We start from the raw sequence: 22,276 nt of genomic DNA, 5'->3' as shown, positions 1-22,276 counted from the left end.
CAGGAAATGATTTTTCGCAGTACTGAGCGGCAACATTGGCTTTCATAGGCATGCTGCCGCTGCTCAGCGGTGTGCCGTTCCGATTGCAGAAAGTATGAGACCAGCAAAACCCACAATGTTACACTGAAATAAAACACTTGACAAGCAATATGTTTGTCTTGAGTTGTTCAGTTGATTTTGCTACTGCTTGTGAAAGACTCATAATATGATATCATATTATTATTATTTAGTTGTTCTAGTTATTAGCATCTACAAAAGGTATAACAGCATGAAGTGTCATCAACACTCCTCACAAAAAATCTGCACAATGCCCAAAGTAAGACTTCTTTGGGTTCAAGTTTAGCAAAAGAACTTGAAATAGGGTAAAGATTTACAAAATATGCTGTCTAAAGTCAAAAACACAAAACATCAGCTCCTCCAAATATAATCCTGGATAGCCCCCTGCCCAGATCACTAATTTCCACAAACAGACCCGAGTTAATGGTACCGAACAAATTAGGCTAGGCATGTGTATCATATTTGACTTTATTAGCCCCCCTCCCCGGCACTTTAGCCCCCGGCCAAGATCACTCATTTCCACAAATAGATCCGACTTAATGGTACCATACAATTAGCCTAGGCATGTGTATCATATTTGACTTTATTAGCCCCCCTCCCCGGCACTTTAGCCCCCGGCCAAGATCACTCATTTCCACAGATAGATCCGACTTAATGGTACCATACAATTAGCCTAGGCATCTGTATCATATTCGACTTTATTGGCCCCCTCCCGGCACTTTAGCCCCTGCCTAGATCACTCATTTCCACAAACAGACGCGAGTGAATATGTATCATATTCAACTTAATTAGTGCCCACCCCCCGGCACTTGAGTTAGTCATCTGAAGGGAACAATTAATTAGTATATTAATGAGAGCAAAAACTTTGGGAATTCAAAAGTAAAAAACCAAAAGGACTAAGAGTTGTATATACTTTGGAATTTCCATGTCTTCTTTAGATTTATATCTCACAAGATATAGAGGATTCCCAACGAAAAAACAAGATTTACTTTGGAAATTACTGTTGTAAAAGATTAGTAGAAAAAAATTGGAAATCTTAAAGTCTTCTGGGTCATTTGTGGAATGAGGTGTTTTGCTACATTCTCCTGGCAGAATGTGGCAGAAGTAGTCCCTGGAATAGTGGATGATGGGACATAGGAGTAAAGTCTATTACCAAGTGCCAGCAAAATAATACAAAGAATTAAATATAAAAACAGTCTGGCAGTGATGCCAATTTCTGACATATGTGATATGATCAAGCAAAATGAGTTGTCTGTTGCTAGAATTGATTTTGAGATGTGGCTAATTATTGTATCAAATTCCTTTTGTTTTCCATTGTTTCCAACTTTACTAAATTTACCACACCTCTGGAACCGAATTCCAAATTTGACGGGAGTTTCAGCCAATTAAACCTCTTAACATGTTTAACGTGGGAAACTAGGAAAAAAGTTGAGGATGGTCGACATATGACTAATTTTTTGCTTGATCACATCACATGATGTTTCCCCTTTGATCATGTCATACATGATATTAAAATCACTGCCACAATTCCTTGATACTATTTTACCAGTGTGCTGTCTGGGTGTGCAAATTCAAGATAGAAGCCAGATTCTGATTGGCTGATTTAAAAATCAATCCATGAACCACCCAATCTTATTGGCTGATGAATGGAGATGTTGTAAGCATTAGCAATAAATGATTAAAAGAATGTGGCAGTGATTTTAATCGGGGACAAAATCTGGCGGGTAGGAAGTCCAAGTTTTCGCATTATGCTAAAGACATTTAAAGAAAGAGACAAAGAAAGAAACATTTCCTTCCCAATGGTTCATTATCATGTGGGTTCCATGGAGAATTTGGCCATATCATTGCGACAAAAGTAGTGTACTACGACCCCGTTGGGTAGCCTGGCAAAGGCGGAGTCACCTATTCTCTTCTTGCACACAGGACAGTTCCTCTCCTCGGTGATCACACACTTACTGCTCTGGTAATGAATGTGTTGCTCCCTGACCTGTAATGGTAAACAACAAAAAACATGACAAGAAAAAATATTAGTGACACATTCTAAATACTGTATTGCATCAAACTTGCGCTGCTAATGTAAAGTGTGCTGAGGCTTGTTGTGCCTGTGTGTAGCACACTATAAATCACTGCATTTTTTTTAAATGTCTTTCATTGATTAGTGCTGAGATAGTGGTCTCATACTTTCATTACTAATCAATGAAAAGACATTAAAATATCTTTTCATTCATTAGTAATGAGACCACTATCTCAGTGACTTGGCTAATATGGACACTCAACCAATGTACCATGTAATTATTAAAAATAACAAAATAACCCACTTATTTGATATATTGACATATTTATACACTGTCAATCAAAACTTGTGTTAGGTGTGTCTGTATCGGGGTCTGTATGTAGCTCCAGTCTTGATTTTCTGAAAATAACACCTGCGACTTTTGATAAAAAATAGTATGCCTATTTTATGGATCTTTGAAGAGAAAAGCACAAATAATCTCTGAAATTTCTCTACTGTAGTACTGTCTTGAGTAACACTTCATAGCAATATTAAATAACAACCACATTAGCATCAATAAAGCACATAATACACACAAATGAAACTACAGCCCTTCTCATTTCCTAAACATATGTGAATAAACCTTTGAAAGTGGTATCATCTGCATTCTCAAAAGAATAAGAACACAGAATTCCAAAATAATTGAATTAGATCTTCCTCTGTATCGAATCATGAAATGAATCCACATGTTGAAGGAACATGAACTTGGCCGTAATAAAAAACCCACCAAGCTGAAAATGCTTCCAATGTGTTCATGTGTATCCCATTACAATACAAGGAATTATTCAATAAACCGTGTTGGTAGTCCTGTGTTGGGAAGTACAATCTGTAAGTCTCTCTTGACTTGATTTAAAAACACATTTTATCAGGGAGGGGGGAGGGGGGAGGGGGAGGGTGATGAGGATGCTTTCCCCATGCCTTTACTGCCAAATGAAACCCATACAATATTTTAAAATGATACACATTCACTGATCTCACTACCAACATGGGTATTTAAAGCAGCTTTGTAATAATATGTGACAGAAATCAAATTATTTGCGGATGGAAAGTCTTCTTCCGGTTAGACTAGCCTAGTAATATGTATAGGCACAGGTTGTTTACTGGAAGTAATAGTTCCAAGTTCATCATCAATGACATTGATTGAATTAGTGCATGAATCTTGGAACTAGAAAAATCTGCTCTGTTTCAAAATCCCTTTTTTAAAGTGCAAACAAAATGACATGAAATCTGGAAAGACGAGTTTGTTTGTTTGTTTATTTGTTTTATTTCTTCTTTTGCCTGGGCTAGATCTAATAACTAATTATTCTTTGTGATACCCTGTATTAATTTCCTTATGATATGAACATTAAATTTCAACTTGCTTTTTAATTTCGAATTGCTTATTTACAAAACATTTAGTAGTGATGTAATTATGACAATATGAGTACTATAATTATGTATAATACATGATAAGATGTAACAAGAAATATGAAGTACTGTAAGCTTTAAATCCAAGAAGTAATATCTCCACATCGTATATCCTGTAGAATAATTATCACTGAATTGAACTTGAAATTTGTATTGAGTTTGTTTCCCAGCTCGGGTCAAGTGTTCTTGAGGACCTCTTCTATCGCTTCCACAAAATCATCCCTGATATCTTAAGAGGCATATGAGGGGATGCTGAAGATAAAAAAGTATGGACATTGATCTATTTTCTGCTAACATTTTGTTTATCAACACTTATCGCCCTGAATGCTACAAAATACTATGGCTGTGTGCTTTCTCCTCAGCAAGCGGGGTGGGCGACACATCTAGTATAGGGCATCTCCAACCAAAACTCCCTCAAGGTGTTACAGTTAATCAAGACTATATATGGTTTAAAAGTACCCACCAGATATTTTGTGCCACAAACACGATGGAATGGGTTTTTTTTGGGGGGCTATTTATATAGCACTGTCCGATGATCACAGAAATATGTAACAAGGAGAGGACACATGGGCAAATTTTTTGGTTGCCTGCCCATGCCATAACTGACAACCAGCAATCCCGACCTGGCCAACAACACTTCCCAGTTCCCATCAATATGCTGCATCCATGCACTCTCTTTGTTGCCCTTTGCCACATCCCCAAGGCATGTGCACCAACTACCACCCTCTTCTTCACTACTCTGCATGCTACAAATATAACAGACTGCAAGGGCCTCCCCCTTGAGTGGGCGGGCGGGCTACACATACGCATCTCTGGCCAACCATTATTAATAATATCAGCAAGGTCCTCTGTCATATCTTTAACTCTTCAATCAAAAACGGCATTGTTCCTGACAAACTAAAAATTGCCAAAGTAACTCCAATTTTCAAGTCAGGGGACTCCCATGACTTTTCAAATTACAGACCCATCTCAATTCTTCCAGCTATTTCTAAACTACTTGAAAAGGTTACATATAACCGAATTTATGACTTCATTTCATTTCACAATATCCTTAGTCCCAAACAATTTGGTTTCAAAAAAAACGTTCCACCTACATGGCTATCAACGAACTCTACACCAAAATTACCAATTATCTTGATAATAGGCTCCATACAGTTGGTATTTTCCTAGACCTTAGCAAAGCCTTCGATACACTTAACCATGAAATTCTCTTAAATAAACTTGACACTTATGGTATTAGAGGCACTGCTAATAATTGGATACGCAGCTATCTTAATAACAGAAAACAATATGTAGTTTTCAATCAGAGTTCCTCTGATATGACATCTGTCACATGTGGTGTACCACAGGGATCGATATTGGGCCCACTTTTGTTTTTAATTTATATTAATGACCTTCCTCTTTGTTCCAACAATGCGGACTTCGTCATATTTGCCGATGACACCAATATTCTTTTTCACATAAAGATCAAAACTCCTTGAAACTCTAGTTAACAATGAACTAGTAACCATTTCGAACTGGTTTAAACTAAATAAACTTTAATAAAAAAAAAAAAAAACTAATTTCATGATTTTCAAAAATAAATACAGTAATATTCATAACAAAGATATTAAAATTCTCATAGATAATCATATTTTAGACAAAGTTCACACAACTAAATTTCTAGGCATATTAATTGATGACGATGTTTCATGGAAATCTCACACTTCCAATGTATCCAAAATGGTCTCTAAATATAATGGTATTATCCGTAAGGTTCGCCCTATCTACCTCAGGAATCATTACATACACTTTATAACACCTTTGCTCTCCCCTACTTATCCTACTGCAACATTATCTGGGCTGACAAAATAATTCCCATATAAATTCATTATTCCTTATACAAAAAGAATTATTCGGACATGCACCAACTCTCTTTGGCTTGCCCATACAGACCCGCTTTTTAAACAACTGAATACTCTTAAGGTGCAAGATATTTATTTCCATCAACTCGGAACATTTATGTTCCAATACCACCACAATCTCCTCCCAAAAGATTTGTCCATTAAGGAGTTTTTTAGAACTAACAAAAGTATTCACCATCACCATACTAGGCAAGCCAATGATTTCCACGTTAAAATGTCCAATACCAAATTGGCTGATAATATAATTAGTATTCAAGGAGCCCTTTATTGGAACTCACTTCCCCAGTCTACCAAATCTTGTAGTTCAGTGCCATCTTTCAAATCCAACTCTAAAAAAATCCTCATCAGCACATATGTACAACACTGATTAGCCTACACCTGCAGTTGTTGTTTTTGTTTGGTTTTTTCCTTCTCATTTTTCAGGATCTACTTGCATAAAATTAATTCAGTATATATGTTCCACAACAAATCGGACCCGTTTGTCTGTCTGTTTGTATTGTTCCAGTCTTTATTTATTATTATTATTACTTTGTTATATTAAAATAAGCTATTTGATAAATTTTGTTAGCTCGCTTTGCCTTGTATGCAGATTATCACTTTTGCATTTCATTGTTCTTGCTCTGCAGAACTATACACCATTTACCATGTTAATTTATCGTTCCATTAAATATGTAGATTTAATTTACAAAATATTGCATTAAATATATAGTTACCTGCTATGTTAGTTATAACTTAGCTCATTATATAGACTCGTTGCAAGTGCACGTGCAATCATGTGCTTATGCTTTCACCCGAGCTAATTTTTACATTTTTGTTATTATTGTACCGTAATACTTATGCCATGCCTGAACTGTTTTATATTATAATGGGATTTTACAACCTTTTACACCTACTGTGTAGGTTTGGTTGTTATTTTCACCATCACTACTCATTGATTTATAATTGAAAGCACAGCTCTTGTGATAATTAGTTTATACCTAACCCACAAGGCATATATCTTGCTATTGTATTTATTATTATTCTAAAATTTAAAGTCTAAAGTTTATCATAATTATTTAATACTAACTTCTGTAAAGGGTGCCACAACAACACGCTCTGCGTTCAGTGGCATCCTCATCATTTCACCATATTATACGATGTTTGTAAAAGCTTTTTTATATTGTATTTATTTAATGGATGAATTTGATGAAATAAAACTGAACTGAACTGAACCCCTTTAAGGGCATTAGGGTTACCTTATACACTCTATTTTTTTTTCAGTTTCTAAGTTTCATGGTTACATGGATAAATATTCCACGGTGATGAATGTAATGACCAAAGGGCCATCTATTCACTGAAGCCTTAGCAGCAGTGATATGGTCAGCAAACAAAATGAAATGAAACAGAAAATAGTGCTATGGAGCAGAAGAAACAACGACATGAGACAAGGCATGAACAAACCATGGTAGAGATAACCAGGTATACCATATGGAGATGGGCTGGGCTCAAGATGTCAGATCAGATGAGACACACAGAATGTCAGCCAAGAAAATGACAAAATAGAACAAGTAGTCGAGAGAAGTCAAGATGAAGAGACGATCATCACCACCACCCAACACTGATATGTATCATTCAAAGCTTGGGTAAGATACTGTATGATGGGGCACTCCATATGGGATACTAAATCTATGTCAATGTGAGCTTCTGAAGTCCAGATCACTGTAGACTTGCATAGTGACTGTTCACGCGGTAATAGTAATGTTATGACATCTAAAGGCGACTGGACCACGTAAATGCACGTCATGCAAACGCATAACAAAAGCGGGCTTACACGTTACCTTACAAGATACAGTAAAAGTGGTGCTGAGAGAACATAGCTTTACGTTACAAGACACAGTAAAAGTGGCACTAAAAATATAGCTTTTACATGAAGTATTTATTTATAACATTCGGCCAAAGCCAGGCAAAGCCAAATAGTGCTCAGAGGCTCTACATTTAAGGGATTCCAATTGAATATGACGGGACAGAGATTTAGGAGGAGGTCCAATTTTAGATGGAGGAAAACCAGATCACCTGGAAAAAACCCTGCAAGGATGTGCATGGATCGGCAACGAAACTCACATGTGGCAATGCGGGGAATTGAACCCCCAGAGTGAGAAGACCAGCACACTAACCCGTCCTCCCTATTATTACTTTACACACATTTTGTACGCAATACATGCCATGGAAGTGCACATTAATATGCATTAATGCAGATCTTTCTTCCTGTATAGAGTACCCTAAAGACAGATGGAACATCATAGAGGAAGTTTCACATAACAGTGCATGACAAGGCTTGGTGAGTGAGGATAGAGCCAGAGTATGGTGGTTAAATATCACACACCGTAGCTATTTCAAAATACAGCTATCCTGTATCTATCAAATGACATTTATATGATATCAAGTGGAGCCTGCATGTATCCGTGTCAATAGATATAAGTTGTCAGGAAATAGAGTGGAGGTTATGCGTGAGTGTACAGAATTTAATAGATACCATTCATCACGCTCAAAAGAATATTGCAAATGCAAGCGAAAAGAAAATACCAATATTCCACCGAAGGGTGTGTCCATAGGACTCCAAATTATATTAGCAGGACCAGATAAGCTGATGAACATTGGTAGTTCAATCAGAAAAAAAGACGACTCTGGATAATGATGCCAGATTAAGGGCCTTTTCATGACATGTAATTGATGAGAAGAAAATTAATCAGCAAAACATATTTTCCCTATTTTTTTACGACTAGTACACACAAAAGAGGTAAAAGTATGGACATTTTGGTAATATTTGCCTTTGCTTGGCAAATGAAAAGCCAAAGCTTGAACACAAGTAAGTGCTTTCTTATACTATTATGCACTAACATACTTCTTACGTTTAATCAATGATTAGGGTTTTTAAAAGTTCTTTTCTTACAACTCATGCAATCCACATGAAAAATATCTGAGGTTTTTACGAAGTTTTTAAACATCCCCTATAAAAACAACGAGCATACTTGCATGCAATATAGCAACGAATTAATGACTTAAAAATTATATTAAATGTCAGTCAATATTTTTCAAACATTAAAACTCCTAGTTACAATCATGGAAAAAATTCAGGAAAAAGTATAGATACCGGTACATCAAAAACTGTAAAGGCATCCTACAGTGGCGCGTGGCGGTGGCCTCTGCTAATTTACCAAGTCCAAGCCCCCTGACTTTTGCACAAGAAAAATAATAGCTTCCATAACGATTGCTCTCCTGAGAAAATATGAAATGTCAAGTGTGTATATATTAAGGTGAAATTGTTTTTAGATCATGTAAATAATCAAGTCACCTACTTAGCAACTATTTTGGTTGAAAATATTTAGGCAGTGCCTCAGGTGGTTATCATTAATAGATGAGTTAAAAGTACACATCATCCTAATAGAAATAATTTTCAAAATTTCAGTTAATTTTGATCTACTTGATTGATTTCTATAGAATTTGCATAAACATACCTTCAGAGTACAGCAGATTAAAGTAATGAGAAAAATAAATTGACTTAAAGAGCTGCGAATGAACGAATGAATGATTTAGACAAATGGACCAATGAATCAACCAATTAATTGATCAATCAATCAATTTTGAATGTTGAACAACAATTACTGATAACAAAACAAATGGAAACAGCAATCAATCAATCAATCATAAAAACAAATGATTGGATTGATCACTCACTCAATCCATCAATCATACCATTAGATTGATCAATCAATCAATCCATCAATCAATCAATTAATCAATCATCCCCTTATTATCAGACAAGACATCAAAATAGGCATCCAATTATTATTGCACCAAATACCCATGTAGTCATATCAAAATTGGAAACACACAATGTACGAAAACAAAATTGCTAGCACATAATTTTATGAAAGCATTCTATATTTTATATGGAAAAACAAATTCAATCTCACTCTAAATATGGATATACCATTGGCTAAGAACAGCAATCAATTCCGATTTTCTGCTCCAATTGTCCCTTAGCTGACCTTGAGATGCTAACCTCAAAAGGCAATTTTCATGTGATTATCTTTTGTGTGTTCATAAAATATCATCAACATGATAGACTCTTTATAACTTTGTAAATTTCACATTTTTCCCACCATCCTATACATTTAGGTGGTAATGGTTTTACATTCATGTTATCATGGAAGTGAACAGAATGTGTGAAAATTTACTGAAGTATGGAAATGGTTTGCCTACACAATTTAGATTAACCCTTTACTGTGCAGATATTGTGTGTTAATAAGCAGTTGAAAGCTTTTTATAAAAAGTTTATAAAATTTCATCTCCAAATTTGAAATCCCCAAATTCCCTGCATGAGTACATTTATTCCTTATTTGGGTTCAGCGATTCTTAAGAGAATTTATATTTTAAAATAAAATAACAATCACTACAGTGCATGTCAGGTGTGTGTCAATACAAAAAGGTTATTTGCTCGTCACATGATTGTTAGTCACATATACTTTTCTGTTTTTAAATCGTGAAGAAGTTTTGCACATATGGATGATAGATTCTTACCCAACAATGGAATTAATTCAAGGAAAAAACCTACCATACTCTTAGAGCTACAGAGTGAAGATCATACCCTCACTTAACACAAGATATGCTTTAAAATGTTTGTCACAAAAATTTTACACCACAAAAATAAATAGTTTACAAAGCCAATTCAACCACCATCTATCCATCCGAGTATCATTGCATCTGATCACGTTCACGCAATTTGCTCCACGTCACTGCATCAAGCACACCACCATGGGCAAAATGGGAGTGCTATTTTTAAAAAGTAATGGTGAGATACTGCAAGGTGGTATTCTTATGCAAAGTTGTATTTTCTGTCAAAATTCAGATTTTGGCACCTTAGTTAGTGTCATTGATGTGCTACATGTAACATAGCCACATTTTACATGAATCTGTAATTCCTCTACTTAAGGTTATACAAAGAAACGTATAAAAAACGTATAAAAGACATATAAAGTTGTTCTCTAAAACAGAGTTTTCTCAGTAATCAAATATCGTAGCAAGTGAAATGTTGGTGCATTGGATGTAGCTTAACATTTTTCTTGTGTGTTTATACAAATTTTTAGAATAAATTTGAAAATCCTTCGTTTAAGGGGGTACTACACCCCTGCCCAATTTTTTGCCTATTTTTCTCAAAAATTATAGCGCATTGGGAACAAGTAATATATGAATATTATAGGGGCAAGGACTACAACTACTGCTCTGGAAATTTTATTTCAGCACAGACAACAGTTGTGGAGTTACAGTCAAAAATGAGGGAAAACCAGTATTTGATCAATAAATCAATAACTACTTGCTTTGAGTTGCTGAATTTTCAGTACAGTAGTTGTAGTCCTTGCCCCTATAATATACATATCTTACTTGTCACCAATGTGCTATAATTTTTGAGAAAAATGCAAAATAGGCACAAAATTGGGCAGGGGTGTAGTACCCCTTAAAGCCGCTTTTAACGCACCATGTTCACAAGATCAAAAACGCGTTCCATGACGTTTTTTCAAATGTGCGCTCCGTATAAAACCACGCAGAGTGATTGTTTTCTTCTTTTTTGTATTGTACTACAAATCGATTAAAGAAATAATGTTGCCATGGGGAAGAACCAAATACAGTAACGATTAAATTTTAAAAGCCCGTTTTTTGGGAACCTTTTTCGAGAATCTTGCCTGAGAAAAAACTTAGACACCTGAATACCTACATTATTTCTCAACATTCTGCCAATTGCTATCCCATTTGATTTTCACTCCAAATTGAAGCTTAGGTATTGCAAAAAACAAGGTTTTTCCTCCATCAGTTTGTTCAAAATTTCAGCGCCGACATGCGTGTTTATTAGGGTGATTCACAAAAAATGAAATTGGTATTTTTCAACGGGACACCCCCTCATTTTGTTCATTTTGGTAATAAAATCATACCTGCAAAATATGAAAAAATTCAAAAAAGTTTAGGGGTGCTACCGGTCAATGAACTTTTGTACACAAAGTCCATGGGATTTATGAGCCATTTTCTTTACAACACAAAAAAGCCATGTTAATTTTCCCTGATTGTGCCAAAAATATTTGATCATAGTGTGAGTAATGTCCTTAAAATAAATGCTAAAGAATATTGTAAAATGTTAACCCGCTTTCCAGAAAATTGCATTTTGTGAAAACTGTTACATTTGGGGCAAGGCAGTTGCTGGAACAGCCAAAATATTATGGTACTTGGCTAATATAAAGTTGTGTTTATGGGGCTCTAGTTCTTTCTTTTTTTTAAAACTAGTGCACCTGCGGCTGTGAGAGCCCTGATGCTGTGAGAGCACTTGGGTATGGGCGCTTATTGGGGTATGGGCGCTTATTGGGGTATGGGCACTTATTGGGTGTGGGCACTTATTGGCGTATGGGCACTTATAGAATTCATTGGCAGCAAGTTTGGGCCCGATCGGACAAAGTTTGAAATGTACAAATCATTTGCAGCAATGCATTCTGGGTAGACATTACAGTGCATTTCAAATTGGGCAGATAGCCAAAAGCTGAATGACACCCGCTTGGGCAGCTTGAAACTTGTTGTAGATTGTCTACTGAATTCTTTTTATCCACTTGCTGCTTTGTATCCACGTGGGGTATTTTTCCCCATTTGACCTTTGACCTTGACCTCCGATGACCTTGAAAACCACATGGCCAACATGCTTTGCCCGATACCTATCTATATGCGAAATTTGAGCGATGCGTCAAGCACGGCATAAACGCATAGCCGGACAGACAGATAGATAGACAGATAGACAGACAGATACAGCCCGCTTATTATTTTATTAGTATAGATGTATGTAGGTTTGTAACTGTAAATTATGTTATTCAAGTGTTGAATGTGTGTAGGTTTGTAATTTTATGTAAGTGTAGTGTAATGTTTAATGTGTAATCCAGTAGTAAATGTGTCTTAGCCACTCTAGCTCTTGTCACAAGTACCTTGCACAAGGTGTAGTTTTGAACTGGCCACTATCCAATGTTGTGACACCAATTTATATACATTTCTTTTCAACCATGGTGAATCTAATCCTTCCTGTGGTCATTCAATTCAAACAATACAAATCTTCATCAGGTATGGCCATAATGACCACCCCTGATACAGATGTATGGATTTTGATAGTTACTATTACATAAGATTTCAAAAGCTGGTATCACCATTGGGGTAAACTAATATGTGAAGAATTTTAATCTTTTTTTTTATCAACAGTTCAGTTCAATATGGTATAAATTTGGGGTGCCTGGTGGGGTTCCAGGGGATATCCCAGGGTATTCTTTTCTTGAGCTACACTCCCTCTGTCACTTTTGAAACATTTTTTATTATTACAGTCAACTATGAACTTTAATTTGGTAAAACACCCATGTTTTCACAAAGTTAGGTATATCATTGAACATTTACTTCAGTTTTGCAAGCCTGGTAGACTTTTTAGGCCCTGAAATAAGCGTTTGAAATTTTTGACAAAAAATCCCATTGACTTTGTGTACAAAAGTTCATTGACCGGTAGCACCCCTAAACTTTTTTAAATTTTTTCATATTTTGCAGGTATAATTTTATTACCAAAATGAACAAAATGAGGGGGTGTCCCGTTGAAAAATACCAATTTCATTTTTTGTGAATCACCCTAGTGTTTATTCTAAGAGCCATTGTGCGGACGCGATTGTAATCAAGTAATTGCATCAAATGATAGTTATATATCCGCTTCGAGACCAAGCAATTGCGTAAGCTGATGTATGGCCGAGTGGATAGAGCGTTGGACTTGGAATCTTTTTCTCTTGAAACAGATTCATCAGGATCATTCATAGTTCATAAGATTGATAAAGGTTCTTGTTCAGATCCAATAAAATGATACTACTCACTCAGAAATAAAAACACCTAGAAACACCAGTACCAGAGTGAACAAGATTCCTGATAGGAATTGAAATATTTCTGAGTGAGTAGTATCATTTTATTGGATCTGAACAAGAACCTTTATCAATCTTATGGACTTGGAATCTGTTGTGGGTTTCGAGTCCCCATGTGGCTGAATTTTTTTTTCTCTCTTTTCTCATTTTTACTTCCTTTCTTTCCTCTTTTCTTTCTCCTTTTCTTTTTTTCATTTCATTTCATTTCATTTCATTTCATTTCATTTCATTCATTTCTTCCTTCCTTTTTCTTTCTTTCTTTCTTTCTTTCTTTCTTTCTTTCTTTCTTTCTTTCTTTCTTTCTTTCTTTCTTTCTTTCTTTCTTTCTTTCTTTCTTTCTTTCTTTCTTTCTTTCTTTCTTTCTTTCTTTCTTTCTTTCTTTCTTTCTTTCTTTCTTTCTTTCTTTCTTTCTTTCTTTCTTTCTTTCTTTCTTGATTGATTGATTGATTCGCTGACTGCAATGAATCGTGATTGATTGTTTTTCACTTTATATAATTCAGAAATTTGTAGGCCTGCTAAGTCTGTCTTGTTGAATATTCTTCCCAAATTCGATTTGCAAATAATTGCTTTTTGATATTGTTGTTGATGTTAGGCCCTATTGTTGTACCCTATTACATTGTAATCGGGGGAATAGCAGCATTGATTTATTTCATCAAAGATATAAAGGCTATAAGTTCAAAATCAACATATTTTCCAGGGCGTAGCTTGACAAAGTGCCCCCAATCAATTTTAAAATATCCTTATGAAAATTGCCGAAAACGGCTTGTGCTCCCCGGCATCTGACCGACATGCCATCCTTCATGACACCCCCCGACTCACGAGCTCCGGGCACGAGCTAAGCCAAGTTTCATGTCTTGACCTTGGATCGATATTCTTTTGTAAGTAGGCCTACGTCCCAGTACGTTTGTTCATTTTCTGCATGGCTGTTTCTGTTATGAACTTACGCCCCTCTGAAATCAAGCGCATGAAAATCTCTCGGCTAACCTTAAGGATAGAAATTAGCCATATGTATTTGAATGGAACTGCAACGTTGTCAATACTGCTGTTTTCCTAGTTTTTTTTGCCAAATGTTTCAGTTTAAAACTACCTATGACAATTTTAATGACTTATACTTCACTTAATATAGATAATTTATAAACAATCGCAACTTTTTTACACCTTCGTTGGGATCACTGAATAGGCCTTTAACTTCAAATTGAAATTTGTATCTAGAAATACTGAGTACATTTTCCAAAGTGGTGTGTCACATCATCACTTGTCTGGCTTGAAGCCTCGCTCTGTACTTGAATCTGAAAGCAGCATAAACTGTAAAGTAACATTGGGCTGTTCCAGTTGAAATCCATACACCTCTGGAAGACATAACCTTAATCTTACACACAGGGAGTGTGAATTTCAAATGGGAATACCTGAATGAGTGACTCCATTTGAAATCTACACCCCCTGTGTGAGAGATTAAAGTCATGTTTTTCATAGAGGGTGTATGGTTTTCAGTTGGCATAGCAAATGCATATGATGGGATTTTATGCAACACACATTGGATGTTCCACAGTTTCCTATTCATGGGAAATTGTGATTTCATGGAAGTTTTTGAGAGTGCAAACAAAGCTTAGGTGGTTATGAGTACATTATTTAAAACCTACTGCGTAGATTTGGAAAGAACTCGGCAAATCAAGAAACAAGAAAAACAATAGTAATTAGCTGCAAAAAATCAATACAATGCCTTATTCCATTGAGCACTACACACTCTGATTTTAAGGTCGATAAAAGAGCTTCAAAATGTGGTTATCTTAGCCCTATTCCTTCCATGTTGAACACATTTTCAGTACAACACAAATCCATTTTATCATTTTCAAACTAAATAATTTTTCCTCATGGTGAACATTCTGGTTTTATACCGGACTGCTATTGCACACATTTGTTTTTCATATGACGTGGGAGCCACTTCTCACATGATTTCACTGCAAATACGAGCAAAAACAATAAATATTATAACAAATCAATACAAATTTATATTTGTCATATTAAATAGATTTTATAATTGATTTGACCATCAGTATGTGCAATTTGAGGCATTTTTAGGACATATCCTGTTCTTAAAAGAAGGCATTTTACATTTTTTCGTTGCTTGTTGCCCTTGAGCATGTTTAAAACAAAATTGCCAACAGGTCACAGAAGAGGTTTTGCTTTAAACATGTTCAGGGGCCAATGAGGTTTTTCCTGCCCAACAACAATTTTTGGTTTTCAGGCCACCTACAGGAAATAAACTTGAGTTTCCTTCTTAATCCAATTAATTAATTTATCGTTGCATTAAATAAATTTTCATAAGCGTTTATCCTCGTCCGAAGTGTTAGTTTACAATCACCTATGATATTTTCTCCGTGGAGCATTTTAAACTGACCAATACAAATATCAGACAGAGCCTTGGGGTATCCCAGCTCAATCTTGGCGTCATTGTCTTGGAGCAAAGCATAAACATTATGCACATCATAAATGTCAAGTGGGCCTGTCACCAAGGGTGCTGGTTATTATTTTACCAAAGATTATTGTGCTTTTAAAAACAATGACAAGAAGAGTTCATAAAGCTTAAAAACATTGGCTTAGGCAGGAGGGAAAGGGGGGGGCAGACAACTTTCAAGGGGGGAATATTTGATGAAATGTTGTCTAAAATGGGCTAAGCCTTAAAAGTAAAAAAAAGGCCTAAATATCTTAAACATCAGGGTGCCCAGTATCCCACAGATGGGGAGCAAGAGGGGGGAAAGACTTCTCATGGGGGCAGCTGCCTTTGCTACACCACTGCTTAAATACAATAACTTGTAAACATTTTGAACACTTCCCTGATGACTGGAAGAATGCACAAATGCAAACACAAGCAGTGTGTATACATGTAATGGCACCATTCATCCTGTAAGGTAAATATGACAAACTTCAAGAGGAATGAGTCCATTTTTAATATGACACAATAACAATACACACCTCCCAATGTTAGCCGTTGGTTAAATGGGAAAAAACAAAAGATTTTTGAAGTGCTATGAATAAACTAGTTGGTTTAGCAAGGGAGAGGATTGAAATTTCAATTTATGTTTTTGTACAATCATTTACATCATTTTGAACCACTTCCAGTTTTGCTCCAGATGTGGAAGGAGTCAGCTTTATAACAAATTTTGCTACCTTTATATAATATGGCATCATCAATCTTTTGGTTTGTCCCCTTATTTCGCACCTCTGAATGACACATTTTCCTTAGTATAATAAACTGCAACATCAAAAATGTGTCAGGTCAGAATCAATCTTGTCTAAAAGTATGTCACTGGTCAACACAACTGCCAAGAATTGACTGTGTGTGCTATTGAAAAAATGTTTGACCTTTTGCTCTAAGCAGGATAGACAACATCTTTTAATACATCACAACAGCAGCACTGATATTTGTGCATGAACTAAAGCTAAAGATTGCATTCACACCTGCATTGAATATACAGCCATAGGATATTCAATAAAGATTTTCTACTTGGATTCAAAGTTCCGGCACCTACTATCATATTCCATTTTATTACAAATTCTCTTGAAGCGGACAAGTTGTTTGACAACAAGACTACATTTACTCCCTGATAGAGACTATTGCTCCAAAATGAGACTACTGGAGCACTTTTTCTCTGAAGCTAATTAGACGTAATTTGCAATGGCACCTGTCAGATTTTAAAGTAATACTCAGAAATTCTACAAATGGTAAGACAACAGTGATGTGCCCAAGGGGTAGCTTATAGAGCTTGCAGTCCCCAGATTTTCAATATAATCATGCAAGAACACTCTACTTGGGACACATTTCAGTTATTCATCCCCCTGGGGAAGGGGCACAATTCCCTTGAGGTGGAAGGTTGCTGGACATTCCCTAGACACTCCACCTTCTGAGAACAAGAAACAGAGTGTAATCTTAAAAACAATAACAAATTAGACAAGCACAATTATTTAGTCATCAACTAATTTTGGATGGTGTCTAATTTTGCTGCACACAAAAAGTACAATGTCCCCCTAAGTCACACCATCTATCGGAATACAGCCTTAAGCCTATATTGACATTCATGTACACAGGGTTCAACTAACACACCAAAGACTACAGACTGTCAGACTCATTTCCTCGATTCTAAAAATAGCCAATGCTACAAAGGTCCAATGTATGTTTTTATAAACTAACATTATTTTTTTGTACTTGTGCAAAAATGCAGCACAAAAATGTATACATTGTCAGTGTCTGCTAATGTGGGAATTTCCATGCCACATTATTTTCCTTATTTTCAGCGTAAAATGAAACTCCCATACCTTCATAAGAGTTTTTTTAATTAAAAGTCAACAAAATACTGCAAGCAAAGTCTGCACAAGAAAACCAGAACTTTGAATTAATTATTGGATAATTATGAAAAATTATCGGACCAACATTTCTCCTTCTGCACTTGACCTTGCAGAGACCATGAGTGGTAAATTCATATATGAACAAGTGATGAAATAAAAACACACATATTTCATGTAACGGGCTTAATATGAATAACACATGAATGGCTTATCTCTATTGGATATTTAATGTGGCACCACTGCAAGGTCACTAACATTCTGGCAACTTGGTTTCTGGGAATGTTACACCAGACACCATTGTTAATTTCACATTTATTTGTTTACCTTTTGGTTCATGTGTACTAACCAAACCATTTAATGTTAATCTTTGTTTTTTATTCAATGCATCATTGACTATAAAACTACCAAAACATACAAGTTGATAAAGTAGCATTTACATACACAGGTACATGATGCCTAAAACAAAATACAGTAGAAATGTTCAGTTCATAGCACTGGTAAACAACATGTTGCTATCTTAAGTAGATAGCATAGATCACATGTTGCTGTCTTCAGTAGAAAGCATAGTAAAATCACAAAATGTTGTCACATGTTGACATCAGTAGATGACCAATTTGTATAGTTGTAAAATCTCATATTGCCGTCTTCAGTAGATAGCATTATAAAATCACATGTTGCTATCTGCAATAGATAGCATTGTATAATTCAGGAGTGTGAGAGGCCTCAGACAAAAAAAAGAGGCAAATGACTAAAATAGCTGAAACAGCATAAAATCAGGGTAAAAACACTAAATATGGGCTGAAAATAAAAGAAAACACATAAATTTTGGCAATACAAATAGGTGAAATCAGCTAAAAAAGCTGAACTCTCACACCCCTGATAGGCCTAATTGTAAAATCACATATTGCTATCTTCAGTTGATATAATTGTAAAATCACATATTGCTATGGTCAGTAGATAGCATTGAAAAATCAAATCTTGCTATCTTCAGTAGATAGCATTGCAAAATCACATATTGCTATCTTCAGTATATGATATAATTGTAAAATAACATATTGCTATCATCAGTAGATAGCATTGAAAAATCACATGTTGTTATCTTCAGTAAATATAATTGTATTTGTAAAATCACATATTGCTATCTTCAGTAGATAGCAATGAAAAATCAAATGTTGCTATCTTCAGTAGATAGCATTGTAAATCAGAATGTTACCATCTTCAGTAGATATATTTGTTCCAGTAACCGTCTAGGGCGCTTAACAAAGTCATTTTGGGTGGGCGCTTATTTTTTTACATTATTTACGTAATTGCATACTGAAAAAATGGCCCAAATATTCGTCTATCAACATCAGGGTGCATGACATATGTTTCAGACCATGATCCAGATTTGCATGGGCAGTTTCAAATATTAGAGAGCTTGCGAAATGGAGTTACTTTAACTTTAACTTTAACGTCTAGAGGATTATAGAGGATTATGTATTCAAAACCACTCTGCCATTAAAGCCGCTTGAAGTTAAAGTTAACGCCAGAATCTATAGTGTGCCGTAAATTATGATGAAAATACGTCATAATTAAAACAATGGTTTGCATATTTCCTCATAGACTACATAATTACCACTTATGTATTGTCTAGTTAATAGACCAATTATTGGAAATCTAATTTGGTTTGGTAGACTATGAGACATGGGCATTTATCTTTCACTTCCGTAGTCCACTCTTGGGCAGAACATAAAAACATAACAAATCAAGAGTAAATATATGTCTGAATTAATATCCAAAAAGTTCCCACGTTTTACTTTACTCATTTTGGAGTTATTTGGGGTTAAAAATGAGTAACTTTAAAAATAAATTGAGTAGAAATTTCATTTTTATTGTAGATATTACATGTCATATGGATTTCCAACACTGGTGAATAAAAATGTCACAGCACAACTCTAAAAATATAAAAAAATGGCAAAAACCATATTTTTGTGCTATTTTGGCCATTTTTGACCTAAAAATGTAATTTTTGCATGGGAAAAAAAAATAAATATATATTTTATTGATTTCAAAATATGTCATTATATCAACCTAGTTATTCTGAACAAAAAAGTTAATGATGGTGAATGTCTGTGACCTATAGTTTTTGATCTATGGCCCTTTCAAATTCACATATGGACTAAAATAGCATGTTTTTGTCAATTTTTATTTTATTCATTTAGGCCTACATTATGTACCGGTACCCCAATTCAGCAGAAAGCTGGTCTAACATGTGCCACGCTATTATACGCATATTATAGGCCTATGGGTATTGTATGTCAACCAAATTATTCATTATTAAAAGAGGAGGCCTATTTGTTACAAAAAATAAGAATGTCAGAAAAGGAGCATCCAGAAATATGTTGGTTGAAATTCAAAATTCTGGGAGTTTTTAAATAACAAAATGAGGATCATTCGGGGGAGATATATTTAATTCGATCAGAATGCAAAGAGGAGTCCTTGCCCTCCTAAAAGAAAACTCCTGGCAACGCCACTGGGGAGTGGGAAAGTGAGGATAGATGAATAGATGGAGGGAGGGGATGATATGGAGAGGTGGTGATGGTGGTGGTGGGGGGGCCTAGGGAGAGCAAACAGATAAAATGGGCTTGTGTCCTGATGGAAATATAAAATTGACAAAGCTGACGTTTACTGGAATAATAATTCAGCTTTTATTATAATAATTTGGGACAATAATATAGGCATATCACAAGAATATTTAATTGAAACATGTTTAGAAGTATAATATTAGCGTATAGCTCATAACATAGGCCTAATTCCCATTGCATTGGTCATCGCCAAGAGATGTAATCCATGTTTATTCAAACTAAGCGCCTATTGTAATAAGTGTTACCAACAAACCACTTCAGCAAAAAAAAGGGAGAAATTTGATGCATTCGCTTTTACATACCCTTCTTTTGATCACCCATTGATACACTTCCCCTAGTTTAAACAACAAGACGCTGTTGGTACAGAAACCAATCTGACGTTCGCGTTGAAGTGAAGTTGAGCAAGAAATCAAATCGATATTTTTGAAGTTGCCGTTAAAGTTCCAGTAACTTCATTCCGCAGGCTCTCTATTATCACAGTTTGCTTGTTGTCAACTGGGTGGGCGCTTATAGGGGCATGGGTGATTAATGGAATGAGTATGGTAATTGTAAAATCACATGTTGCTATCTTTAGTAGAAAGCAGTGTAAATCAGAATGTTACATTCTCCAGAAGATATACTTGTAAAATCACATGCTGCTATCTACAGTAGATAGCATTGTAAAATCACATATTGCTATCTTCAGTAGATATCATTGAAAATCACATATCTTCAGTATATATTGTAAAATCACACGTTGCTATCTTCAGTAAACAGCATTGTAAAATCACATATTGCTTTCTTCTTCAGTAGATAGCATGCTAAAATCACCTGTTGCTATCTTCAGTAGATAGCATTGTAAAATCACATATTGCTATCTTCAGTAGATAGCATTGTAAAATCACCCATTTTCAGTAGATAGCATTGTAAAATCACACGTTGCTATCTTCAGTAGATAGCATTGTAAAATCACATATTGCTTTCTTCTTCAGTAGATAGCATGCTTAAATCACCTGTTGCTATCTTCAGTAGATAGCATTGTAAAATCACATATTGCTATCTTCAGTAGATAGCATTGTAAAATCACCCATTTTCAGTATATAGCATTGTAAAATCACATGTTGCTATCTTCAGTAGATAGCATTGTAAAATCGCATGTTGCTTCCTTCAGTAGATAACATGCTAAATTTATATGCTACTATCTTCAGGAGATCACATTTTGTTATCTTCAGTGGATACCAAGTACAATCACATATTTCTATCTTCCTTTAAGGGTTTGTCTCTCAAACTTGTGCACATGAGTATGTGTAAGCCGCTGTAGCATTAAGTGGCACCAAAATGGTAAGAAACAAGGAAAAGTGGTATATACACACCCTTACCCCACACACACACACACCCCAACACTACGTAGCACTTAAGCTTTTTTTCTACAAAAAAACATACATGTGCACTGCAGCATTAAGAACTTTGGTGCATGATCATTGAATGTGATAATTATGCTATCAATTCCAAAAGAAAGGCTATTGCAACAACAACAAAAATAACCTAACAAAACAACAACAGCAACAACATGTTTGATGTCACAAACTGATGATATTACATATTTTTTCTTGATTTTTCCAATTCTTATAGTCTGTTTGTCATTGCTATAAATACAGATTCATCACAATGGTATAGATAAATGGTCTCATTTGAACCACCAATCATATTCCCTTTGTTTCCAGACATGACTCAACTATGTCTAGGTACCGGTACATGTTACCATGTCAGACAAGAAACTCTATAGAGGTTTACAGTGGATGGCATTTCATGTGAGATAACCTTTCAAATGCTGACAAGATGAGTGACATTAACTCAACTATCAATCCTAAAGTAAATATTTTATTAGCCAAGCAAAGCCCTTTGAATGATTTGACATGGCAGTCTCTGAGATTTGTTTGGTGAAAAATTCAA

At 35.3% G+C, this 22,276-nt stretch overlaps 1 protein-coding gene across 1 annotated transcript in view; it reads right to left on the bottom strand.

Moving 5' to 3' along the window:
• Positions 1–792: 792 nt before the first annotated feature.
• The window catches only part of LOC140147072 (vam6/Vps39-like protein), an 87,708-nt gene continuing 66,224 nt past the window's right edge, over positions 793–22,276 (bottom strand). The window contains exon 19 of the mRNA XM_072168847.1: positions 793–2,044. Coding sequence (XP_072024948.1) covers positions 1,868–2,044 — 177 coding nt within the window. The 3' untranslated portion in view covers positions 793–1,867. The remainder of the gene's footprint in view (positions 2,045–22,276) is intronic.

Source organism: Amphiura filiformis, chromosome 1, assembly GCF_039555335.1.
Source record: "Amphiura filiformis chromosome 1, Afil_fr2py, whole genome shotgun sequence".
NCBI lineage: Eukaryota > Metazoa > Echinodermata > Ophiuroidea > Amphilepidida > Amphiuridae > Amphiura > Amphiura filiformis.
This window is presented reverse-complemented; position numbering and strand designations above follow the sequence as displayed.